At 41.8% G+C, this 27916-nt stretch overlaps 1 protein-coding gene across 1 annotated transcript in view; it reads left to right on the top strand.

Moving 5' to 3' along the window:
* The window catches only part of LOC126457565 (graves disease carrier protein-like), a 193369-nt gene extending 165718 nt beyond the window's left edge, over window positions 1-27651 (top strand). The window contains exons 7-8 of the mRNA XM_050093979.1: window positions 15696-15874; window positions 26697-27651. Coding sequence (XP_049949936.1) covers window positions 15696-15870 — 175 coding nt within the window. The 3' untranslated portion in view covers window positions 15871-15874; window positions 26697-27651. The remainder of the gene's footprint in view (window positions 1-15695; window positions 15875-26696) is intronic.
* Window positions 27652-27916: the final 265 nt, after the last annotated feature.

The following is a 27916-nucleotide window of genomic DNA, read 5'->3' as shown; positions in this document are numbered from 1 at the left end:
ACAGGGGAAATACCCTCAGACTTCAAGAAGAATATAATAATTCCAATCCCAAAGAAAGCAGGTGTTGACGGATGTGAAAATTACCGAACTATCAGTTTAATAAGTCACAGCTGCAAAATACTAACGCGAATTCTTTACAGACGAATGGTAAAACTAGTAGAAGCTGACCTCATGGAAGATCAGTTTGGATTCCGTAGAAATGTTGGAACACGTGAGGCAATACTGACCCTATGACTTATCTTAGAAGCTAGATTAAGAAAGGGCAAACCTACGTTTCTAGCATTTGTAGACTTAGAGAAAGCTTTTGACAATGTTGACTGGAATACTCTCTTTCAAATTCTGAAGGTGGCAGGGGTAAAATACAGGGAGTGAAAGGCTATTTACAATTTGTACAGAAACCAGATGGCAGTTATAAGAGTCGAAGGACATGAAAGGGAAGCAGTGGTTGGGAAGGGAGTGAGACAGGGTTGTAGCCTATCCCTGATGTTATTCAATCTGTATATTGAGCAAGCAGTGAAGGAAACAAAAGAAAAATTCAGAGTAGGCGTTAAAATACATGGAGAAGAAATAAAAACTTTGAGGTTTGCTGATGACATTGTAATTCTGTCAGAGACAGCAAAGGACTTGGAAGAGCAGTTGAACGGAATGGATAGTGTCTTGAAATGAGGATATAAGATGAACATCAACAAAAGTAAAACAAGGATAATGGAATGTAGTCGAATTAAGTTGAGTGATGCTGAGGGAATTAGATTAGGAAATGAGACACTTAAAGTAGTAAAGGAGTTTTGTTATTTGGGGAGCAAAACAACTGATGATGGTCGAAGTAGAGAGGATATAAAATGTAGACTGGCAATGGCAAGGAAAGCATTCCTGAAGAAGAGAAATTTGTTAACATCGAGTATAGATTTAAGTGTCAGGAAGTCATTTCTGAAAGTATTTGTATGGAGTGTAGCCATGTATGGAAGTGAAACATGGACGATAAATAGTTTGGACAAGAAGAGAATAGAAGCTTTCGAAATGTGGTGCTACAGAAGAATGCTGAAGATTAGATGGGTAGATCACATAACTAATGAGGAAGTATTGAATAGGATTGGGGAGAAGAGAAGTTTGTGGCACAACTTGACCAGAAGAAGGGATCGGTTGGTAGGACATGTTCTGAGGCATCAAGGGATCACCAGTTTAGTATTGCAGAGCAGCGTGGAGGGTAAAAATCGTAGAGGGAGACCAAGAGATGAATACACTAAGCAGATTCAGAAGGATGTAGGTTGCAGTGGGTACAGGGAGATGAAGAAGCTTGCACAGGATAGAGTAGCATGGAGAGCTGCATCAAACCAGTCTCACGACTGAAGACCACAACAACAACAACAACAACAACAACAACAACAGATACTCAATTGGTGGCAGCAAGTGACCCTGAGGAGTAACCTGCCTCCTTGCGTGCTTCATACCTTCCCAGCCTCACAATAACCCTATCCTCCAGTGGAGTTGCTGGGGTTCTATCCACCACCTGGCTGAGCTACGGCAACTGTTAAGCTTTACACCTGCTTTCTGCATTCCCTTCCAGGAAACCTGGTTCCTGGCAATGCAGACTCCTGTCCTCTGACACTTATGAGGATATTACAAGAAGCGTAGCAACAATAATAGTGTGTCAAGTGGAATTTGTGTCTTTGACCTGAACTAGGTAAGCAGTGACCCTGTGCCCCTTCAAACCCCTCTTGAAGCTGTGGCTGTCAGAATAAGGACGACACATAATATAACTGTCTGCAACATATATCTTCCTCCAGATGGTGCAGTACCCCTGAACACATTGGCTGCACTGATTCGTCAACTCCCTAAACCTTTCCTACTTTTTGGAGATTTTAACGCCCATAACCCCTTGTGGGGTGGTACTGTGCTTACTAGCTAAGGCAGAGATGTCAAAACTGTTCTATCTCAACTCGACCTCCGCCTCTTAAATAATGGGGACCCCCACACATTTCAGTGTGGCTCATGGCACTTACTCAGCCATTGATTTATCCCTCTGTGGCCCAGGAATTCTCCCATCTGTCCACTGGACAGCCCATGATGACTTGTGTCGTAGTGACCACTTTCCCTTCATCCTGTCACTCCCCCGGCATCATGCCAATGGATGCCTATCCAGATGGGCTTTAAAAAAGGCAGACTGGGAAGCTTTCACCTCTGCTGTCACTGTTGAATCTCCCCCACATGGTACCATTAATGTGGTAATTGAGAGGGCCACTAGAACTATCATTTCTGTGGCGGAAAACATGATCCCTTGTTCTTCAGGGTGACCCAGTGAAAGTCAGTACCTTGGTGGTCGCTGGAAATCGCTGAGGCCATTAAAGATCATCAGCGAGCTCTACAGCAACATAAGTGGCACCCTTCCCTAGAGCACCTAATAGTTTTTAAATGGCTCCGTGCCAGCGTTTGCCAGCTTATAAAAAGGCGGAAACAGGAATGTTGGGAGGGGTACGTCTCGACCATTGGCTGCCATGTGGCACCTTACCAAGTCTGGACGAAGATCAGACATGTTTGTGGGTACCAGAGCCTGACAGGTGTCATTGGCATTATCATCAATGGCGTGTTATCTACCGATCCAAACACAATTGCCGAGACTTCGCTGAACAGTATGCTCGAGCCTCTGCATCGGAGAATTATCCACCAGCATTTTGCACCCTCAAATAGTGGATGGAAAGGAATGCCCTCTCATTCACTGAACGTCACAGTGAACCCTATAATGCTCCACTTACAGAGAGGGAGCTCCTCAGCTCCTGGACCAGATTGGATCCACCGTCAGATGATCAATCATCTCTAGTCTGACTACAAGCAACATCTTGTCATCATCTTCAACTGGATCTGGTGTGATGGGCATCTTTCCATGGTAAGAGAGCACAATCATTCCAGTGCTCAAACCCAGCAAATATCCACTTGACGTGGATAGCTGTTGGCCCATCAGCCTCACCAACGTTCTTTGTAAGCTGTCAGAACATGTGGTAAGTCGGCGGTTGTCTTCGGTCCTGGTGTCACGTGGCCTACTGGCTCCATGTCAGGGCAGTTTCCACAAGGGTCGCTCTACCACTGATAATCTAGTTGCCCTTGAGTCTACCATCCAAACAGCCTTTTCCAGATGCCAACACTTGGTTGCTGTCTTTTTTTGATTTGCGAAAAGCTTACAACATGACCTGGCGACATCATATCCTTGCCACATTATATGAGTATAGTCTCCAGGGCCCATTCCCGATTTTTTTCCAAAATTTCCTGTCGCTCCATACTTTCCATGTCCAAGTTGGTGCCTCCCATAATTTCCCCCATATTCAGGAAATGGGGTTCCGCAGTGCTCTGTATTGAGTGTATCTCTATTTTTAGTGGCCATTAACGGTCTAGAAACAGTTGTCGGGCTGTCCGTCTCACCTTCTCTGTATGTAGATGATACCTGCATTTTGTACTGATTCACCAGTACCGGTGTTGCTGAGCAGCACCTGCAGGGAGCCATCCACAAGGCACCATCATGGGCTCTAGCCCACAGCTTTCAGTTTTCTGCCGCAAAGTCATGTGTTATGCACTTCTGTCAGCATCATACTGTTCATCCTGAACCAGAACTTTACCTTAATGATGATCCACTCACTGTGGCGTTAAGCTGGCAATGGGAGCTGGAGCCTTTAGGACGAGTCTGGTGACCAGCGTCCTGGTGGAGGCCTGAGCCCTCCATTGAAGGTTAGGTGTGCACAACTGCTCGCCAGTTACATTGCACACATTTGTAGTTCTCCTGAGTATCCGAATTACTGTCTTCTTTTTCCACCCATGGCAGTTCATCTCCCACATCGGAGGCCCAGGTCAGGGCTTATGATTGCGCTTCACGTCCGATCTCTTCTGTCTGAAGTGGAGTCCTTGACTTTACTACCTATACTTGAAGTCCATTATGTACACCTCCATGGTGTAAATCTAGGCCGAAGAGGGCACCCGCTCATGCCCTGGCGAGTCGTTTCTTCTCTGTTCTGACTCCTTGAGCAGCCTACAAGCTATTGACCAGTGCTACCTCTGCCATCCTTTGGTAGGGACCATCCAGGAGACCATCTATGCCCTGGAATGATCCAGTCAATATGTGGTGTTTGTGTGGACCCTAGGCCATGTCAGAATCCCAGGCAATGAACTTGCCGGCAGGCTGGCCAAACTGGCTACACAGAAACCGCTTCTGGAGATTGGCATCCCTATAACTGACCTGCAATCATTAGTATGCCACAAGGTTTTTTGGCTTTGGGAGACAGAATGGCATAATCTCAGTATGTAGAACAAATTGCCTGTCATTAAGGAGACTACAAATGTGTGGAAGTCCTCCATGCGGGCCTCTTGCAGTGACTTTGTGGTTCTCTGCCAGCTCCGTATTGACCATACGTGGCTAACACATTGCTACCTCCTCCATCGCGAGGATCCATATATGACTGTCATCCACATCTTGCTCGACCACCCACTTTTAGCCCCTCTGTGGCAGACTTTTAACCTTCACAGCACCCTACCTTCAGTGTCGGGTGAAAATGCCTCAACAGCAGATTTAGTTTTACATTTTATTTGTGAGGGGGGTTTTTATCGTACCATCTAAGAGTGGGCATTTAGCCTTCTCTCTGGGGCTGCCACCCTCCCTCCATTTTAACTCTGTTGCACTTTCTTTGCATTTGTTTGTCTTGGTGGCCATCTTTTCCCTACATGTGTTCATCTCACCTTGTCTTTTTGCGGTGGACATTTTAATGTGTTGCAGAGTGGCTGGCTCATCCTCTTTTATTCTTATGATCAGCCAGCCCAGACCATCTGCTCGATGGTTTTAATACCGTTTTCTACTTTTCCTTGTGGTGTATGTTTTCCTCGGGTGTGGTTCCCCATTCTTTTTCCCCCTTTTACTTTCTCAAACATACTTTGGGAGTTTTTGTACCTTGAGCCTGGCTTATGTCAGGAAAAAGGGACTGATGACCCTGTAGTTTGGTCCCTTTATACCCCAAACCAACCAACCAACAAATCAGTTGTCTGCTTAAAAGCCTACTTTATTTGGATGAAATAAGAGTAATATTCTTTAAACTAAAATAGGCTTTTGTCAATGAAATGCCTTTAATGTGGATAAGATTCACTATTGGATACCTTGTAAACTTTCCCAATCAGTTTCTAATTTAAATGAACATTTTCCTCTGATGGTGGAAGAATTTTACTGAAGTGAAGAAGCATTCTCCACAGTTACACAGAACATAATGTAATTAAAAACTGAAAAGTCCGTAAGTGGATGAATAGGTCAATTGTTAACTTTTTGCCTAAACTAAGAGAAGAGAAAAAAATGAAGCAATAAAGCTTGTCAGTCTCTACCTCTCTTCACTTTGACAACCTACAATTGATGGATTCTTCCTTATCCTCCTTGGTGTATCACTAAAATCAACTGGCTTCATTGAATACAAATATCATCATGTTTTGTGTTAGAAATATCATGAAAAATGTCTATTTCTTTCTTGACACTTCTGTACTGAAGTCAGTCCTAAAATACACGGGTAAAAGGACTGAAATGACTGTTTTATGATTAAAATATGTTGTAAAGCATGATTCTGTGCCAATAATTTACGTCTGTTGGATTTTTCAGATTCTTAGAACTATTAACTACATCAGTTGTTGTACAAATAGAGCAATATGTTGTACCCGCTGAAGCATAAGGTTCAGAACTATTACTCTGAAATTCTTAGATGAGTGTCACAGTTTCTGATATTGAAAAATAAATCTCACTGTCAATTTTACTGTCTGTTAGGTTTCTCCTTTTACATAAATATGATTGTCATTTTACTAGCACAACTTTTACTTTGTAAAACAGCCCAATGAAGAGTACAAAACTCTAGTGTCCAATTTGATAATTTGTCACTGCAGGGATAAACTGAAAACCTCAAAAGGAGACACCACCATTAAATGCCCACAAATATTCCAGTTCAGTCACCTAAACTTTGAAGAGCTGCTGGGGGAACAGGATAGAAGTACAGCTGTCTATATTAAGACACTCACAACATGAATGTACCTGACTGCACCATCTCAATAGGCACAGTTGGGGTTGAGGAGGTAGCATGAATATATTACCTCTACAGTACCATAGGAATGGCAGATTGGTGCATGTTACGAGATTCACAGCACCAAGGGAGAAGTATGGTACTTTGCATTAGTGTGTCTACTGCAGTCAAGGGGTTAATGTTTAGTTGGATTTCTGCACCAAATGATTTCAGGTTGAAGTGGCCAGTTGCATTGTGCTACTTTAAATTCTTATTAGTAGTCTACATGACCCTTACATACAGTATAAGTAATAAAAGCTATACTTTATATATAAAAACAAAGATGAGGTGACTTACCGAACAAAAGCGCTGGCAGGTCGATAGACACACAAACAAACACAAACATACACACAAAATTCAAGCTTTCGCAACAAACTGTTGCCTCATCAGGAAAGAGGGAAGGAGAGGGGAAGACGAAAGGAAGTGGGTTTTAAGGGAGAGGGTAAGGAGTCATTCCAATCCCGGGAGCGGAAAGACTTACCTTAGGGGGAAAAAAAGGACAGGTATACACTCGCACACACGCACATATCCATCCACACATACAGACACAAGCAGACATACTTTGCTACAGAAACAGTGTGTTAACACTCTTACAGCTTTTTTCTAACAATGTAAATGTCATTTTTGTTAACATAGTCAGTAAAAAATTGACTTTTTCAATTTAAAATTAACATATTATAAAAATTGAAACTTTATTAAACAAATACCATGAGATTTGAAAAAAAAATTGAAGTAATTAACCTCTGGTGGGTTTGTCAATTCTGGGTACTTTGGAAGTACATGTCTTATTGCTGACACATTCCCTAATTTTGACACTTGTTATGCGAATGATCAAAGCTAAAAACGTAATTTTATTGAAATGTGTGGTTAGAAACATTCAATTAGCACTGTATTTATGGTATACCAGGATGTCAAAATAGGCTTTGTTACTGTTGTTGCCTTCAGTAAAACTTTCATTGGTATGTGATGTCAGCCATATTATAAAAACAAAAACAATCAGTTATTGACAAAATTATTTCCTTCTCGTCCCATATGGTAAGTCTCCCCTGACCCTTAGTTCTGCATGACTTTCCCACAAACTACCCCTTTTCCTAGACCTCTCCAGTCCTTTTCCTTCACCCCTCTTCCTTCCCCTTCAACCCTTCTGCCTGAAGAAGGAGCCACTGGCTCCAAAAGCTGGCCAATTACAACCATCTTTTATGGTGTCAAATCCAGGATTGAATGTAACAATATTAAGAGAAGGAAAGTTGCTGCTCATCATACAGTGGAGATGCTGACTTGCAAATAGGCACAACGAAAAGACTCTCACAATTAAAGCTTTCCGCCATTAAGGCCTTTGTCAACACTAGATACGCACATGTGTGCACGCATGCACGTGCGCACATGCACGCACATGGACATGCACACACACACACACACACACACACACACACACACACACACACACACACACACAACTGCAGTCTCAGGCAACTGAAACCACAGTTTTAGTGGTTTCAGTTTCCTGAGACTACAGTCGTGTGTGTGAGTTGTGTTTGCATGAGAGAGAGAGAGAGAGAGAGTGAGAGTGAGTGAGAGTGAGAGAGAGTGTGTGTGTGTGTGTGTGTGTGTGTGTGTGTGTGTGTGTGTGTGTGTGTGTGTGTGTCTAGTGTTGATGAAGCCTTAATGGCTTGAAGCTTTAATTGTGAGAATCTCTTTGTTGTGCGTATCTGTGATTCAGAATCTCCAACTATATGGCGAGTAGCAACTTTCCTTCTTGTAATATCATCTTTTATCTATGTGTTCTGCTGCCGCTTGGTGAAAAGATTTTTATCCATCCAGCCATATTGTAATATAGACCAGTCTTTCAGCCACAGTTACAAGAGTCTTCATCAGGATTGCGTTTTTGTGATGCTGTCCCCATTTAACTTGGCTTGAATAAGTTTCTTAATATTTAGGTTTAGCCTTGAAAAGTAGTCTTGTGCATACTTACTTCTGTTTGTCTACAGGAAGAGTCAATGAGGGTAAAACAGTATTCCACAAACTTCTTAACCCCCAATTATCATTTTGTTGTAATAATTAATGATTCATGTTATGATCATGCAGTGGCAGCATTTGACTGGTGTGCTTCACATAACGTAGATAAAAAATAGAATCAACACTTCAGTTAATGAGGGAACATATCTTTTTAAATTTTGAATGTAAGACTGGGCCAATATTGGTGCAACTACATGGCTTTCAGATGAGGATTTATTTGTTGTGACTGAAAGCTACAATCAATATATCCCTGGTAATGGAAAAATAAATGAAAATAGTGATCATTTTCATCAGTTGGAAGGATCTTAAAAGTAGACAAAAATATGACCTTGTATAGAGCCAGACATAAAAATGAAAAAAATTTCATAGAAAAAAGACAAATGGCCCATTCAGATAAAATAAGTAGAAATGAAACATTGTGGAAAACAGATGAAATATTTAGCACCTACAGAAGAAGAAGGTCAAAGTTTTAATTATGGGAAGAAAGTTACATTTTCTAAGAGCTCCACATGAGCACAATAGGATGGTTAGCAAGCAAGACCAGGATGAGTTAGGAGTCTGTCAGATAATCCTCTTATGAAAAAATAAATAAATAAAATAAAAACAATATTAAGTCTTCGGTATGAGAGCAGAATACAAAGATGGGCATTTGCAGAAATACAAATCAGCCAACTATTCCCAGAGATCATATTAGTGGAGTGAGGGAACTTTACTATTATGGTCTCCACATTTCAGAGTTTACAGCAGAGCTGATATTATCAGTTTTTACTACAATTTTCTCCAACTTCCTAAGTGCCTTCCTCAGTTATACGGAGCACATATTTCATTTGCCACCAGTAATAGCTCCAACCAAACTTGAGAGATTGTTAGCCCCCATTTGTAATGTAGAACAGAACAATGGTGTTCTGTTGCAAGTCTGATTCTAACATATTCTCTGTACTGGACTGACATGGTATTCAATAAGGTCTAAGCTGACTGAAAACCACACACATGCTGTTTTTTAGCTAAAATTTGATCCATCTGGCATTCACAAGCTGTAGCACCTCATTTGCTAAACCATCCCACAAGTTTGGCTCTAAGGGAAGGTAATAGTGTGTTTGAATAATTTAATTAAGATAGGATGTGGCTTAACCAAAATTTTGGCATCAGCACTCAATTTGCTTATATGTCAGCAACAGTAGTATCTATCTGATATGGCAGATATCTTGGAAGCTCACTCACAACAGAAGTTGATGCCAGGACGCAATTGTTGTTATAAAAGCAAAAACTGTAAAGATGATGGTTTTATTTGAATCAAAACAGTGAGCAACTGAGACTGCACACAACATATCTTAGGAAGACAGGTAAGGAACCTGTTGAAATATTACAGGGAAGAATGACATATATGAGGGCTGGAACTTTAACAGTGGCAACTATTTATTTACAAGTTATACAAAATAGATACATATTTCAAAGTTTTACTGTCATTCTGAGTAATCACCAGCGTTGTTTACAACCCATTTCCAGTGATGTGGAAGTTGTAGGATAACCGTAGCAGCACCAGTTGTGTTGATAGTTAGAAATCAATTTGAAGTCCCAAGGGTTTAAGTCTGTAGAGAGTGGTGGGTGGTACATCATTTCCAAGCAAACAAATCAGCCACAATTTGCACCACATGCTCCCAAGCATCATCCTGCAAAGTAATGGGTGGATCCTATAGAAAGTAACACTGCTTCTTTCTCTAAGCTGGTCACTTGCTGTGTTCCAAATATGAACAGGCTGAGAAGTGTTTAACTCCCTGGAGAGAAGCTCTTGTGACTTCAACTTAATTTCTTAATTGAAGGGAAGCCCTTCATGGCTTTTGCTTTAGACTTGTTACAGAGATCCTTGAGGCAACAGACTGTTTCAATCAAACTATAAACGCAACTTACACTGCTAAGGTTGTTGTTGGGTTGTTTTTTGGGGGAGAAGACTAGACAGAGAGGTCGTCAGTCTCGTGGACTAGGGAAGGGTGGGGAAGGAAGTCAGCCATGCCCTTTCAAAGGAACCATCCCGGCATTTGCCTGGAGGGATTTAGGGAAATCACGGAAAACCTAAATCAGTGTCACCAGACGCAGGACTGAACCATCATCCTCCCAAATGCGAGTCCAGTGTGCTAACCACTGCTAAGAGTATCGTATGACTTCCTTATCACTGGCAAAGGGTTATACACAATGCTGGTGACTACTTTGAAGGACAATAAAACTTTGAAACAAGTGTGTGTTTTATAGAAGATGTAAATAAATACTTTGTCCAATAGCATTAATGAGACCACTTGCCCAAAGCCTTAATAAGCACCTTTTACAGTGCAGACTGCTGCAAAATGTGCAGAAAGAATCAGTGAGATTCTAGAAGGTACTGACAGGTATGTGGAGCCATACTTGCTCTAGTGCTGCTGCCAACTGCAGTAGGTTTCTTGGTTGAGGATCCATGGTGAGAGCAGCCCGACAAAGGTGGTCCCATAGACCCTTGATTGAGTTTAAATCTGGGATATTTGGTAGCCAGGAGAGTATAGCAAACTCATGATGTCTCTCTTTGCACCATGTACACACACTTCAAGCTCTGTGACACATTGCAGTGTCCTGCTGGTAGCTGCCACCGAAAAATGAATTGCGTGCAGTGGTGAACATGGTACCAAAGGAGAGATGCATACTTGGGTTGATCCATTGTGCCTTCCAGAGTAATGAGATCACCAAGGGAATGCCACAAAACCATTCCCCAGACCATAATGTTCCATCCTCCAGATGTGTCATGCCACACACGACAACAGCCATCTGCTGATGGAGCATAAAATGTGATTCATCTGAAAAGACCACCTTTCACCACTCAGTGAATGTCCCGTTGTGGTAGTGGTGTGCAATTTCCGGCCTTCATTGCCAGTGAATGGCAGTCAGCATGGGTGCATGAACCAGGTGCCTGCTGCAAAGGACCATATGCAGCAATGTTTGCTGAACTGTCATTGAGGAGACTCTGTTGGTAGTCTCTTGGTTCTTGGGCCAGTCAGTCGCTAAACAGTTTCACATCTATTCACCGGACTGCTGACCACAGATGTTAAGTCCCATAGTGCTCAGAGCCATCTATTCACCCATAAATGTCTCCACAGCTATCATTCATCTGTGTCATCTATGGTCCTTGGTTTTGGATAGTGCCATTGTGCCATGCACAGTATACTTTAACCATGGTGGCATGTGAACAGTTTCCATATAGGAAATGCTTTCAACCTTGGCCTGAAAGCCAATGATCCTGCTGTTTTGGACATCATATAAATTGGTCCATTTCTGCATTAAGCCATAAACTGTACTGTTTTCCACATTCTCCAGGCATTCTTTACATGCCCTCCACTGCTAGTGCTGCCACCTGTGAGCCGTGAGTGGTTATTGCACATTGACATTGAACTTAGGCAGCACATTAATGTGACAGTTCCCCATACTAAAATTCCAAGCCCTGTATACAAGGCTACTGTTCTATCCATAGGTCACTGTAATTTATTCTTTGACCAGTACACACACATGAAAGACGAAGTACAATACAAATAACAATACACAAGTGGCCAGCAGAGTCTTGCACTCTGGCCTATATATTCTTAGTTCAACAGGGAGCACAGCCAGTAGGTTGCGCATGCAGCTGCTGTTGTATTAGCAGGCCGGGTGGCCTCTAGTGACCAAATCAAGCACAGACTTCATGTGCAAACTATGAAGTGGTGCACCCACAAAACTGGTAGTTACAGCAGCTGCAAACCCTGAAATATCAAAGTTCTGTGTTATGCCGAGAAAACTTGAATTCTCACAGGCTTTCGTTGTTACTTGTCATGAAATTAATCTTTGATGAGAATACTTATTACATGCACTGCTGAAATATTTAGTGGTAGGTTTAAATGTTCCTTGAAATTGTTTTGTAGATAAGGATGACTACCACTGAGAATTTTTTATATGACTACACTACCAGAGAAGGCATTCAGGTGTTAGGGAGTACTGCATACTATTGTTATCGATCAAGTAATCGATGCTGAAGGCAAGACATTGTGAACTTGGCTTTGAAAATTTCATTTATTGAATAGTGTACAAACAGACCGATGGCCATGCTGTTTGGTCCCCTTCACCAGACCAACACCATCACCACAAACAACAACAACAACAACAACAACAACAACAACAAGAGTACAAACAGTTGGTTCTCCTTATTGCTTCACAAATCAAGGTTATGTTTATTGACAAATTATCACAGAAGGCTATGTAAGAGAAATAATACAAAGATCAAAAGTTTTTGTGTGGTAGCTGTGGTTCCATAAGCATGGAAAATTTCTTGTAGGGCTGTGCATCTGCTGCCACCACTGATGGAAGTAGCAAGCACATTTGTAAGAACTTCACAATAGATTTATGAGAAACAGTGAAACTGAATTTCAAGTAAGTTCATTACATTAGCTTGTACACAGCATTACATGTGTTGTTTTGAACATGAATACGGTTCACTCACTCGTGGTTCACAAAATGCTGTCTCCAAGCAGAAGCAAGAGAATGTGTCAGTAACAATCAATCTCATTTATTTAGAAAAGACAAGTCACATCCTATTGGAATGTTTGGAACATGTTGTGATCTGTGATGAAACCTTTATTTCCTCAGATGCAAAATCAATCAACAGAAAGGTAGAATAAAAAGTCTCAGAAAATGAGATGCATGGAAATTATGGGAAACTGGTGTTTTGGGACACACAGTTTTAGTGATAACATTCTTGGAAACATGTTAATCAGATACACTTTTCCCGTAAATTATGTAAATATATGGTTTCTGGTTCTGTCAGTACTTGGTAATAATGTAAATATTAAAATACGCTGTCATTTTTGCGACAAATGGAAATTTTTACATCAGTTAATGTTGAAATATTCAAATATGAAGTAGTCAAGGATATATTTACACACTAACAGCAACTGTAAAACATAGCTAGAAATGTAGTTGCTTTTTCTGCTAATTGAGATATGTCATCATAAGGACCTATATTATTAACTTAGGTAGATGAAAAAATGTTTTCATTTATGATGAGAGCTATATAACACTGCATGTGCGAATATCATTGGAAATAGTAGAATGAAAATATAACAAGTGGTCCAGAGCATATAATGTAATTACTCTGTGTTTAAAGAAATTTTTGTACTTTCAGAATAGCTGTAAAAGGATTTTTGCCCCACACCAATGTAAGCAACTAGCTCCTTTATGTTTATTTCATCAGTCTGCTGCCAGTGAAATCAGGGCTATGGGAAAATAATGAAGTAAATGACAAATGAATACGTGGCAGCTGTTGTCATTTCTTATCTGTGTACACAGACTTGTTTCTTTTTGCAGTTTTTGTCGTATACCATAAGATGGTTTCAATAATAATGGGTACTGACAGTCGTGTAAGCTACAGCTAATGTAGAAAATGTCTTGATAAAACAAAGATGTTTTCCTAAATTGGATGCTCTGAAAGCTCAAAGTGCCACTTTTATGATTTGTGAGACTAGGCCAGGCCTTTCAGAATTGGCATTGAAGATAATACCAAAATTATGTTCTTAAATTATTAATTCATTAGATATCCAATTTGTGACTACTTAGTATTAACATGTTCAATATCTCAAGGTTAATTACAGAAAAAATTGTTTTTGTGAAACATTAGTTAGATATTGAACCTATATATAATTACAGGGTGTTTCAAAAATGACCGGTATATTTGAAATGGCAATAAAAACTAAACGAGCAGCGATAGAAATACACCATTTGTTGCAATATGCTTGGGACAACAGTACATTTTCAGGCGGACAAACTTTCGAAATTACAGTAGTTACAATTTTCAACAACAGATGGCGCTGCGGTCTGGGAAACTCTATAGTACAATATTTTCCACATATCCACCATGTGTAGCAATAATATGGCGTAGTCTCTGAATGAAATTACCCGAAACCTTTGACAACGTGTCTGGCGGAATGGCTTCACATGCAGATAAGATGTACTGCTTCAGCTGTTCAATTGTTTCTGGATTCTGGCGGTACACCTGGTCTTTCAAGTGTCCCCACAGAAAGAAGTCACAGGGGTTCATGTCTGGCGAATAGGGAGGCCAATCCACGCTGCCTCCTGTATGTTTCGGATAGCCCAAAGCAATCACACGATCATCGAAATATTCATTCAGGAAATTAAAGACGTCGGCCGTTCGATGTGGCCGGGCACCATCTAGCATAAACCACGAGGTGTTCGCAGTGTCGTCTAAGGCAGTTTGTACCGCCACAAATTCACGAAGAATGTCCAGATAGCGTGATGCAGTAATGGTTTCGGATCTGAAAAATGGGCCAATGATTCCTTTGGAAGAAATGGCGGCCCAGACCAGTACTTTTTGAGGATATCAGGGATGATGGGACTGCAACATGGGGCTTTTCGGTTCCCCATATGCGCTAGTTCTGTTTACTGACGAAGCCGTCCTGGTAAAAATAAGCTTCGTCAGTAAACCAAATGCTGCCCACATGCATATCGCCGTCATCAATCCTGTGCACTATATCGTTACCGAATGTCTCTCGTGCAGCAATGGTAGCGGCGCTGAGGGATTGCCGCGTTTGAATTTTGTATGGATAGAGGTGTAAACTCTGGCGCATGAGACGATACGTGGACGTTGGCGGCATTTGGACCGCAGCTGCAACACGGCGAACGGAAACCCGAGGCCGCTGTTGGATCACCTGCTGCACTAGCTGCGCGTTGCCCTCTGTGGTTGCCATACGCGGTCGCCTTACCTTTCCAGCACGTTCATCCGTCACGTTCCCAGTCCGTTGAAATTTTTCAAACAGATCCTTTATTGTATCGCTTTTCGGTCCTTTGGTTACATTAAACCTCCGTTGAAAACTTCGTTTTGTTGCAACAACACTGTGTTCTAGGCGGTGGAATTCCAACACCAGAAAAATCCTTTGTTCTAAGGAATAAACCATGTTGTCTACAGCACACTTGCACGTTGTGAACAGCACACGCTTACAGCAGAAAGACGACGTACAGAATGGCGCACCCACAGACTGCGTTGTCTTCTGTATCTTTCACATCACATGCAGCGCCATCTGTTGTTGAAAATTGTAACTACTGTAATTTCGAAAGTTTGTCCGCCTGAAAATGTACTGTTGTCCCAAGCATATTGCAACAAACGGTGTATTTCTATCGCTGCTTGTTTAGTTTTTATTGCCGTTTCAAATATACCGGTCATATTTGAAACACCCTGTATATGGATAGAAGCACTTGAGAATGAGAGAGAGTCAGTGGGTGAGAGAACACAGACAACATGGGCAGTATGACATTGCCCGACAGCATGAAGGCCTAAAACTTTGTCTGTGTCCTCAGTAAAACTGACAGGAATAAATGTAATTACACTGCATTGCAGACTTATTGGTGGTTTCTGTCCATCGACTAGAACTAGTTTAAATGAATGGCCAGTAAAATTTTTGGGTGTATCAAAACTGAGGAAAAAAATAGAAGTGGCAGTGGGGGTGGTGAGAGAAAGTAACCCAGAGGATTAATATTAATATCATTTTTTTGCTTTTAATCACTGTGTGTCTCAAAAACACAAGCATGCTTTAATGCTAAGTAATTATTTTGCAGGATGGGCATGAGCAAGACACTTTTGCTCATATATCGAGAAAACGGTATACTCCGTGGCCTATACCGTGGCATGAGCATTAACTATATGCGAGCCATACCTATGGTTGCTGTATCGTTTGCAACATATGAGCTCATGAAACAGACACTTGGGCTTGATACTGGATTGAAATTGTAAACTGGTGAGTAAACTGTTACACACACGCGCGCACACACACACACACACATACACACACACACACACACACACACACACACACACACACACACACACACTGATATTATTTGTGAGTGAGGGGCACAAGTCTTACTGCATTTCCAGCTGTTTTAAAATGACAATCACAATTTATGTTAATACCGATACACTTTATTATGTGGATATTTATGGAGAAGAAGAAGAAGCAGTCAATCGTATGACAATTCACACAGTTTTTTGTGTTGGTATACACTATTTTTTGTTGTTGTGGTCTTCAGTTCAAAGGTGGGTTATATGCAGCTCTCCATGGTATTCTATCCTGTGAAAGCCTCTTCATCTCTGGATAACTACTGAAACTTACATCCTCCTGAATCTGTTTACTGTATGCGTCTCTCAATCTCCCTCTATGATTTTTAACCTGCACACTTCCCTCCAGCACTAAATTTGTGACCCCTTGATGTATCAGAACATGTTCTCTCAATTGATCCCTTCATTTAGTCGAGTTGTGACACAAATTTATTGTCTCTCCACTTCTGTTCAGTACCTCCTCATTAATTACACAGTCTAATCTTCAGCATTTTTCTGGAGCACCACATTTCAAAAGGCTCCATTCTTTACTTGTCTAAACTATTTATTGTCCATGTTTCACTTCCATACATGGCTACACTCCACACAAATGCCTTCAGAAAGTACTTCCAAACACTTAAATCTATATTTGATGTTAACCAAATTTCTCTTCTTCAGAATGCTTTTCTTGCCCTCACCAGTCTACATTTTATATCCACTCTACTTCGATCATCATCAGTTATTTTGCTGCCCAGATAACAAAACTATCACAACTTTCAGTGTATCAATTCCTAATCTAATTTCCTCAGCATCACCTGCTTTAATTTGATTACATTCCATTATACCTGTTATGCTTTTGTTAATGTTCATTTTATGTCTGCGTTTCAAGATGCTGTCTATTCCATTCAACTGCTCTCCCACTCCTTTGCCACCTCTGACAGAATTACAAAGTCATCGGCAAACCAATGCAAGTTTTTACTTCTTCTCCCTGAACTGTAATTCCTGCTCCATATGTTTTTTGGTTCCCTTTACTGCTTGCTCACTGTACAGATTGAATAACATCAGTGATAGACTACAACCCTGTCTCACTCCTTTCTCAACCACTGCTTCCCTTTCACTCTTGACTCTTATAACTGGCATCTGATTTCTGTACAAGTTGTAAAGAGCTTTTTGCATGGCCCTGCAGGTCCTGGGGTTAGAATAGGCCCAAGGTATTTCTGCCTGTTGTAAGACACATACATTTTGGCCTTTATGTAATGGTCCCCTGTAGGGTTTGACCTCCATTTTTCCAAATTTTCCTGAAGGGCAAGCCAATTGGGGAAGGACGCCTTACATGGTGCATTGTGTCCATCATGCATTGAGAGATTCAGCATCATTTATCATCATGGCTTTGCAGTTCCCCTCATTTTCCATCTCTTGGGTGAGGACACCATCCTGGGTGGACTTCCTCCATCCCCTATGCAGTGTCATTTTGTGCACCGATGATGACACTGGACTTCTCTGCACCTCATATCTGAAACGGTAGCCAGTCTGTTGTGGTGGGGCCACCTTGTACCCTGTTAATTGTAGCCCCCCTGACTACACAGGGATCACTCTGCCGATGCCTGTGCCATTCACTCCACACGAATGCCAAGGAGTAGAGGCCCGTCACCCTGGGGCATCAGTACTCCTGGCAATGGCCATCCTGCCAGGTGGCCTTTGCTGCACCAGGGTGGCGCACATGGGGAGGGCCCCTGGTCGGAATGGGTGGCATCTGGGCAGATGACACTCCATGAAGTGTACTACACCGTCACTTGCTGGTGGTCAAATACCAGCATCCTCTAAGCGTTCAACAGCTTAATTTAATGCACAAAAGTATAACGCCCAAACATTCCCCTCTGTGGCCCACACCATGAGAGGAACACCAGGCTAAGTATTGCAGCAGATCTTATTCACCCCGGTACGTAGTGTGTATGAGAGAGGTTGGGGAATCCTTCATGTCAATGAAGCTTCAGCTTTTGTGGAGCATTTAGAGGACAAGTTTGGAGAGGTGGAGGGATTGTCCAAAATGTGATCTGGATCAGTCTTGTCAAAAACAGCATCCTCTACCCAGTCTACGGGCATTACTCGCCCTTGACAAGCTGGGGGATGTTTCCATCACACCCCCTAAGAACTTAAATGTGGTCCATGGTACTATATTCCACAGGGACCTTCTTTTGCAGTCTGATGACGAGCTGCATGCTGATTTAGAGTGATGAGGTGTTCATTTCATCTGGCGCGTCCATCGGAATCTGAGGGATAATCAGGTTGCCACCAGTGCCTTCATCTTGGCCTTCGAGTGTGACACATTACCCAAGAAGGTCAAGATAATGGTGTACTGCTGTGATGTCAAGCCACATATACCTGCCCCGATGCGATGCTTTAAGTGCTGGAAGTTCAGGCATATGACTTCCCACTGTACTTCCAGCATCACCTGTCGAGATTGTGGATGTCCATCCCATCCCAATACTCCATGTGCCCCACCTCCCATCTGTGTCAACTGCAGCAAGCAACATTCCCCTTGCTCACTGGACTGCAGGATTCTCCAAAAAGAACAGAAAATCATGAAATACAAGATCCTGGACTGACTGACCTACTCTGAGGCTAAGAGGAAATATGAAACGCTCCATCCCGTGTGCATGACATCAACTTAAGCTGCCAATATAACTACTGTTCCAGCCCCATCCATTCTGCCAATTCCAGTTGGCTCTCAGAGATATAAGACAACACCTGCCCCTTGATGGTGGGGGACACTTCTCTCCTTGTTGCTCCCGCACCGCCTAACTTGGGAGCAATTCCCCCACAACCATTGGGGACATCAGTCCCCACTTCTGAGCTGGAAAAGCATCATTCTTCTTCGACTTCTCTCGCTAGGAAGGGGTCCCTTGGTTCCCTCCCTTCCCACACTCTTAACAGTGGCAAAGCAGACACCTGCCAGTGGCTGAAGAACCCACAGGTAACTGGTTGTAGGGCTTCATGGTCCTCCTCAATCAAGCCCTCCCAGCCAGAAGAAACCTAAGGAGCAGTGAGAGAAACCCAAAAGAAGAAGAAGACCCCCAAGAACCCAGACATTATGCTGGCACCCACACCACTGCTACCTACAAGCTTTGTGTCTGTGGATGAGGTGGAGATTCTGGCACCCCCTGAGGACCTAGATCTCACTGGACCCTCAGACACAATGGATAGTGATTGAATGGGTACTCAGTCGGTGGCAGCCGGTGACTCAGAGGCATGAACTGGCTCCTTGAGCATTTTATGTCTTCCCAGCCTCACGGTAACATCATCCTCCAGTGGAATTGTGGTGATTTTTTCCACCACCTGGCTGAGCTACAGCAGCAGTTAAGCTTTCTACATTGCCCTGCAGGAAACCTGGTTCCCACCCTCGGCAGGTTTAGTGGATATTACAAGAACCATAGGGAATATAATAGAGTATCAGGTGGAGTTTGTGTATATGTCCTGAACTCGGTATGTAGTAAACCTGTGCCCCTTCAAACTCCTCTTGAAGCCGTGGCTGTCAGGATAATGATGCAGAAATAAACTGTCTGCAACATATTTCTTCCTCCAGATGGCGCAGTACCACTGAATGTATTGGCTGCACTGATTTGTCAACTCCCTAAACCTTTCGTATTTTTGGGAGACTTTAACGTCCATGGGGTGGCACCATGCTTACTGGCTGAGGGAGAGATGTAAAAAAATTTACTGTCACAACTCGACCTCTGCCTCCTAAATACTGGGTCCGCCACACATTTCAGTGTAGCTCATGGTACTTACTTGGCCATTGACTTATGCCTCTGCAGCCCAGGACTTCTCTCATCTGTCCACTGTAGAGCCCATGATGACTTGTGTCATAGTGACCAGTTTCCCATCTTCCTGTCACTCCCTCTGCATCATACTAATGGATGCCTATCCATATGGGTTTTAAAAAAGGCAGACTGGGAAGCTTTCACCTCTGCTTTCACTGTTGAATCTCTCCCACATGGTACCATTGATGTGGTAGTTGAGCGGGCCACTAGAAAAATTGTTTCTGTGGCAGAAAACATGATCCCTTGTTCCTTAGGGTGCCCCCGGTGAAAGACAGTACCTCGGTGGTCTTCAGAAATCGCTGAGGCCATTAAAAAGCATAGGTGGGTTCCACAGCAACATAAGCAACACCTTTCCCTAGAGCACCTAATAGCTTTTAAACGGCTCCATGCCCGCATTCGCCAGTTTGTAAAAAGACAGAAACGGGAGTGTTGAGAGAGGTATGTTTCGACCATTGGGTACCATGCATCACCTTCCCAAGTCCGGATGGAGAACAGACGTGTTTTTGGGTACCAGACCCCAACAGGTGACACTGGCGTTAACATTTTCGGCGTGTTATCTACCGAAGCAAATGGGACTGCCGAGCACTTTTCTGAGCACTATGTTAGAGCCTCTGCATCAGCGAATTACTCCCCAGCCTTTCGCACCCTCAAACAGTGCATGGAGGAGAAAGTCCTCTCGTTCACTACATGCCACAGTGAACCCTGTAACACCCCATTTATGGAGTGGGAGCTCCTCAGTGCCCTTGCACATTGCCCAACACAACTCCTGAGCCCAGTCGGATCGACAGTCAGATGATTAAACATCTCTCATTCAACTGCAAGCAACATCTCCTCATCATCTTCAACCGGAAGTGGGGCGATGGCACCTTTCTATCGCAATGGCGGTAGAGCATCATCATTCCAGTGCTCAAACTCAGTAAAAGCCTGCTTGATGTACGTAGCTATCAGCCCATCAGCCTTACCAACGTTCTTTGTAAGCTGTTAGAACATATGGTAAGTCGGTGGTTGTGTTGGCTCCTGGAGTCACAGGACCTACCGGCTCCGTTCCTAGGCAGTTTCCGCCACAGTTACTGATAATCTTGTATCCCTTGACTCTGCCATCTGAACAGCATTTTCCAGGAACCAACAACTGGTTGCCGATTTTTTGATTTACAGAAAGCGTATGACACAACCTGGCGACATCATATCCTTGTCACTTTATATTAGTAGGGTATCTGGGGCCCACTCCCGATTTTTATCCAAAACTTCCTGTCGCTTCATACTTTCCGCTTTCTGTGTGCAAATGAGTGCCTCTCATAGTCCCCCCCTCCCCCCTCCCCCCATATCCAGGAGAATGGAGTCCCACAGGGCTCTGTATTGAGTGTGTGTATATTTTTAGTGGCCATTAACGGTCTAGCAGCAGCTGTGGGGCTGTTGGTCTCACCTTCTGTGTGTGCAGACGACTTCTGCATTTCATACTGCTGCTCCAGTACTGGTGTTACTGAGCAGCACCTACAGGGAGCCATCCACAAGGCACAGTTATGGGCTCTAGCTCACAGTTTCCAGTTTTCAGCCGCGAAGTTGTTTGTCATGCATTACTGTCGGCGTTGTACCATTCATCTGGAACCAGAATGTTACCTTAATGACGATCCACTCATGGTAGTGGAGACATATCGATTCTTAGGACTGGTTTTTGATGTCAGATTGACTTGGCTTCCTCACCTTTGTCAGCTTAAGTGGAAGTGCTAGCGGCACCACTATGCCCTCTGCTGCCTGAACAACACTAGCTGGGGTGCAGATCGCTCTACGCTGCTGCAGATCTGCAGCACCCTTGTTCAATCCTGCGTTAACTGTGGGAGTGTGGTTTATGGTTAGGCGGCGCCCTCAGCATTGCATTTACTCAACCCAGTGCACCACTCTGGCGTTCGCCTGGCGACAGGAGCTTTTAGGACGAGTCCAGTGACCAGCATCCTTGTGGAGGTCAGAGTTCCTCCATTGCAGGTTAGGCGTGTACAACTGCTGGCCAGTTACGTTGCACATGTTTGTAGCTCTCCTGAGCATCCATATTACCATCTCCCTTTCCCACCCATGGGGGATCATCTCGCGCATCAGAGGCCCAGGTCAGGGCTTACAACTGCAGTTCGTGTAAGACCCCTCCTATTGGAACTTGAGTCCTTCCCCTTACCACTTCTACTCGAGGTCCAGTCACATATCCCTTCATGGTGTAAACCTAGGCTAGCGGCCTGGACCTTTCACATAGCTCTAAGGACTCAATTAACCGTGCGTCTCTCCGCTGTCACTTCCTTTTTAGTCTTGTCATGTCCCAGGACTCTGAAGTGGTTTACACGGGGGGCTCGGTGGCTGATGGTCATGTTGGCATCACCTGTCTTCACAGAGGACATATTGAACAGCACTCCTTGCCAGATGGCTGCAGTGTTTTCACTGCAGAGCTGGTGGCCATATTTTGTGCTCTTGAACACATCCACTCATGTCCTGGTGACTCTTTTCTTCTCTGTCCTGACTCCTTGAGCAGTCTTCTACCCTTTCCATCCTTTGGTAGTGACCATCCAGGAGTCCATCTATGCCCTGGAGTGGTTGAGTCATTCAGTGGTGTTTGTCTGGATGCCAGGACATGTTGGCATCCCAGGCAATGAACTTGCTGACAGGCTGGCCAAACAGGCTACACTGAAACTGCTTCTGGAGATTGGCATCGCCATAACTGACCTGCATTCGTTATTACACCGCAAGGTTTCTTAGCTTTGGGAGATGGAATGGCATAATCTCAGTACACAGAAGAAACTGCTTGCCGTTAAGGAGACTATGAATGCGTGGAAGTCCTTCCTGGGGGCCTCTTGCAGGGACTCTGTGGTTCTCTGTCGGCTCTGCATTGGCCACGCTTGGGTGACCCTGGGCTATCTCCTTTGCCAGTGCAGCACCCGGTTGACAGTGGCCCATATATTTTTGAACCGTCATTCTTTGGCTGCGATGTGACGGAATCTTCAGTTACCGGACTTGCTACCATTAATTTTAGCTGACAACACCTCATCGGCTATTTTAGTTATTCATTTTATACATGAGCGTGGGTTTTATTGTTTGATATGTTTTAACACATGTCCTTTTTCCCTCTGTGTTCCCCACCTTAGTGCTTTCAGGCTGGAGGTTTTAATGTGCCACAGAGTGGCTGGCTTATCCTTTTTTATTCTTGTGATGAGCCAGCCATGGCCACCTGCTCTCTTGTTTTACTTTCTTCTATCTGTCTCTTGCATCTATCTGTGGTTTTCTTGTCCAATTTTGTCCATTTTAGTGTTTGTTGCTCTTCTGTCATTCTTGTGCTTTTTTCTTTCTTCCAGTGTTGTGTTGTATGTCTCATTTGTTTTACTCCCACCCTTGTGGAATTATTTTAATCAGAACAAGAGACAGATGACCTAGGAGTTTGGTCCCTTCCCCCCTCTTTAAACGAACCAACCAAGCCTTTTGCTTCCCGTATTTTACCCCTGCTATGTTCAGAATTTCAAAGCATTATCTAAGTCTACAAATGCTATAATTGTAGGTTTGCCTTTCCTTAACCCATCTTCTAAGAGGATATGTAGGGTCAGTATTGCCTCTTGTATTTCTACATTTCCTCAGAATTCAATCTGTCCTTCCCCAAGGTCAGATTCTACTAATTTTTCCACTCTTCTGCAAAAAATTCATTTTAGTATTTTGCAGCTATGACTTATTAGATTGATAGTTCAGCAATATTCACACCTGTCAGCACCTGCTTTCCTAGGAATTGGAATTATTATGTTATTGTTGAAATCTGAGGGTATTTTGCCTCTTTCATACATCTTTCACGCCAGATGGAATACTTCTGTCAAGATTGTCTACTCCATGGGCCTTATTTTGACTTAGGTGTTTCAGTGCTCTATCAAATTCTTCTTGCAGTATCATATCTTCCATCTATCTTAATCTACTTCCTCTTCCCTTTCTGTAATATTGCCTTCAGATTCTTCTTCCTTATACACGCCCTCTATAGACTCCTTTCACCTTTCAGTTTTCCCTTCTTTGCTTAGTATTGGCTTTCCTTCTGAGCTCTTTATATTCATACAGTTGCTTCCTTTTTCTCCAAATGCCTCTTTAATTTTCCTGTTGGTGGTATCAATCTTTCCCATAGCAAAATGTGCTTCCAACTCCTCATATTTGTCCTGTAACCATTCCTGCTTAGCCATTTTGCACTCCCTATCCATCTTAATTTTTAGACCCTTGTATTCCTTTTTGCTTGCTTCATTTGCTGCATCTTTATTTTTTCTCCCTTCATCTGTTGAATTCAAAATGTCCTGTAACACTCAAGTATTTCTACTAGGCCTTGTCTTTTACCTTTTTGATTCTCTGATGCCTTCATTATTTCATCTCTCAAAGTTACCTATTTGTCTTCTACTGTATTCTTTCCCATTGTTGTAGCCAGTTGTTGCCTAATTCCCCCTCTGAAAATCTTGACAACCTCTCATTCTTTCAACTTATCCAGGTTCTGTCTCCTTAATTTCCAACCTTTTTGCAATCCTACAGTTTTAATCTACAGTTCATAACCAATAAATTGTGATCTGAATCTACATCTGCCCCTGGAAATGTCTTACAGGTTAAAATCTGTTTCTGAAATCTCTGTGTTACCATTATATAATCAATCTGAAACCTTCCAGTGTCTCCAGGACTCTTCCACGTATACAGCCTCATTTCATGTTTCTTAAACCAATTAAACTGAGTGTTACCAATGATTAAATTATGATCTGCGCAAAGTTCTGCTATGTAGCTTCCTCTTTCATTCCTTTCCTCCGTTCCATATTCACTATTTTTTACTTCTGTTCGTTTTCCCACAGTTTAATTCCAGTCTGGCACCATTTTCATCTCTGTCAACTGTTTGAATAACTCCTTTTATCTTATCGTACATTTCTTCAATCTCTTCATCACCTGTAGAGCTAGTTGCTTTATAAATTGTACTTCTGTTGGTAGATGCGGGCTTGTCTATATAGGGTATGATATGCATCCACTATGCCGTTCATAGTTGCTTACCCTTTATCCTATTTTCGTATTCATTATTAACCCTACTCCTGCATTTTTCCTATTTGATTTTGTGTATATAACTCTGTATCCTCATGACCGAGGTCCTGTTCCTCCTGCCACTGAATGTCACTATTACCCACTGTATCCAACTTCAAACAATCCATTTCCCTTTTTAAAATTTCTAAACCTTTTGCCCAATTAAGGGATCTAACATTCCATGCTCCAATCTGTAGAATGCCAGTTTTGTTTCTCCTGATGACAACATCCTCCTGAGTAGTCCCCATCTGGAGATCTGAATGGGGGACTATTTTACCTCCACAATATTTTACCCAAGAGAATGCCATCATTTAACAATACAGTAGAGCTGCATGCCCTTGGAAAAATTTTGAGCTGCAGTTTCCTTTTACTTTCAGCCATCCGGATTACCAGCACAGCAAAGCCATTCTGTTTGATGTTACAAGGCCAGATCAGTCAGTCATCCAAACTGTTGTTAGAATTTATTAATTTCATCAATCTGTTGTGTAAATTTTGTACATGTTCTTCAGAACCTGCTGGGGAACACGATCATCTGCCAGAGTATGTAATAATTTGTTTCTGTTGACTTTATTGAAAGTTTTTTAAGTTGATGAAGGTGATGTGTGTTTCTTGGTTAAAGTATCTATATTTTTCAAGTAACAGTTTGAAAGGGACATAGCCATCACAGCGTAAAGTTTCTTTTCAAAAGCCATTTTGGTGCTCACTTACGCACTTATGAGTTTATAGTGTCTGTACAATTTATTTTCAGTGTTAGCAAAATTTCAAAATTTTTATATGGTGAGCTCAACAGGCTTATTTCTTGGTAGTTATTCCAGAGGATTTCTGGCTGAGGGGGGCTGCCACCTTGTCGCTTCTAGACCAGCTTTGGAGGTTATTTTAGCAGTCCTTAGCGTAGGGAGCTGACACTGTTGGTAGCTCGCTTTAACCTGGGAAACAGATGCTGCCTGGTGGCTTTGAGAAAATTCTTCTGCTTTGTCAACAATTGAATGAACGGTCCTCTTACAACCTGAAAAACAGTGTCTATCTTCAACTGTAACCCTAACAAGTGATCATTACAAGGTACTGCCCAGTGGACCAAGGTTTTTCTTTAAGAGGTGTTATACCTGTATCACTCACCCTTCATGCTAGCTTGTGACAGGTAGTGTCTGGTTTCCCAATGTTGAGCCTGTAGATTTATGACAACTACCTAAAAGTTAAACTGTGAAGCACTGATTAAATAACAACACACTTTTAAAAATGTATTGTGTTAATAGTCATCAATGAAAAGCCCAGGATGGAAAACAACAGTATTGTGAAAAGGATAGAGTTCTATATAGAGGAGTTGCTGAGTTGCAAACAGGCGCAACAAAAAGATGGCTGTACATTTTAGCTTGTGCACAAAAGACCTTCTTGTGAAGTAAACACATATTTACACAAGCACAGCTCACACTCATTAATTTCATTTGGTTAGAAATGAAATACTCTCCAACTATTTATCTCAGTGCTGTCACTCTTGGGAAGGCACATTCTCAGGTGTTAAATTGTAGTCAGTGCTTATTGTTCCTCACACTAAAATACTGAGTATGGTAGTTTTCCAGTTATGGGAAACTCTGCAGATGTTAGTGTCTATTTCATGTTGTCTTCCAAATAACTGGTCTGAGAGCTAAATGAGAGGACAATCATATTTCTTATTTCCCTCTTACATTATGCACAAATTAAAACATGTAAAAAAACATTTAAAAAATAACTGAATCATCATTTTAATTTCTCTGTATTTCATTTGGTCATATGACTCTCAAGATGTATACTTAATATAATTTAATCAAGCATCACACTAATGTATTATGTAATGACACTAGATTCTGATTTGAGACATTCTTTTTTTTTCAGATTTTTTCGAGATGATGTGGCGAACATTGTCCATTCCATAAATGTTGTTTGATGGTTAACAGAGGTTAATGCCATACAAATCTATAATTATTTATTAAAATTATTTTTGTGTCCAAGCAGTTTCCTTATTTATTCTTTAAATCTGAAATAGTTGTGAGAGCATAGTAGTAAATTCTTGGGAACAACACTTGACTGCAAAGAAGGGGTAAAAATGCTTTGATTGCAGTATTTTCTGCAAGTTTCTAGAATTTCTCATTAGAAATTAAAGACAGTACTATTCCTTAATTCTTTATGGCAGTGAATCAGTTTTTTATTGTCAATATGTAATAGATTTCACATTTACATAGTTACCTTTAATCATGACAATTGCATAATTTACTCCCAGGGAGCTACATTTTGTGCTAATACTTTTAAGGTAGGAACAAAAAGGCAATGTGTCTTTTATTAATGTGTGATAGGATAATGCAGCTTCAGTTGAATATAGAATAATTAGTTTTTTATACTTTCTTGTTTCAGTACAGTTCTGTACATGAGATAAAGGAAAAGTAGATTTTCTTCAACTTACAATACTGCAGTGCCTCTATGAATGACATGACATACACTGTAATTTTTGTTTTATGATTGGAGTAGAACAAGTTATTTACAGAAAACCTTGGCACTCTACTCATCATGTCAGTATTATTCCTGTTATAGTTCTTTGTTTTAAATGGTACTGTGAATTGTATGACTTGTATACCAAAGATTGTTTGTGAAGGTAAAGGATGGGAGGTTACAGAAAATGATTTCTTTCCTATGTATGTAAGGCCATTACTTAATTATATTTTAATGTCATGTATTTTTGAAATGTTTATTTTTACAAAGGATATTAAGTAAAATGTGTTACTTTTCCTTTGTACACTAGAGTATGTGACATCTATTTTCAGAAGGTGAAAGAATAATATTTTATATATGAAGATACTGATGTTTATTTGCTTTTTATTAAATGATTCTTAAATTTATTTGTCCATTGACACCAGTAGATCATCCTCATCAGTAAGGTTAGCTAAGAAGGAAACAATGAGATTTCACAGAATCATAAATGCTTACTTAGTCACAAATTCACAATCAATTTAGATGATGAGCAATAGAAAGATGTTTATGAAGGACATACATTAGATGAAAAATTCAGTGGTTTCCTATAACTTTTCTTAAACCACTATGATCTAGTTGTCCTTTACAAT

This window comes from Schistocerca serialis, chromosome 2 (genome assembly GCF_023864345.2).
Source record: "Schistocerca serialis cubense isolate TAMUIC-IGC-003099 chromosome 2, iqSchSeri2.2, whole genome shotgun sequence".
NCBI classification, from domain to species: Eukaryota; Metazoa; Arthropoda; class Insecta; order Orthoptera; family Acrididae; genus Schistocerca; species Schistocerca serialis.
Note: the sequence above shows the minus strand (reverse complement) of the source record. Positions and strands in the feature narration are given on the sequence as shown.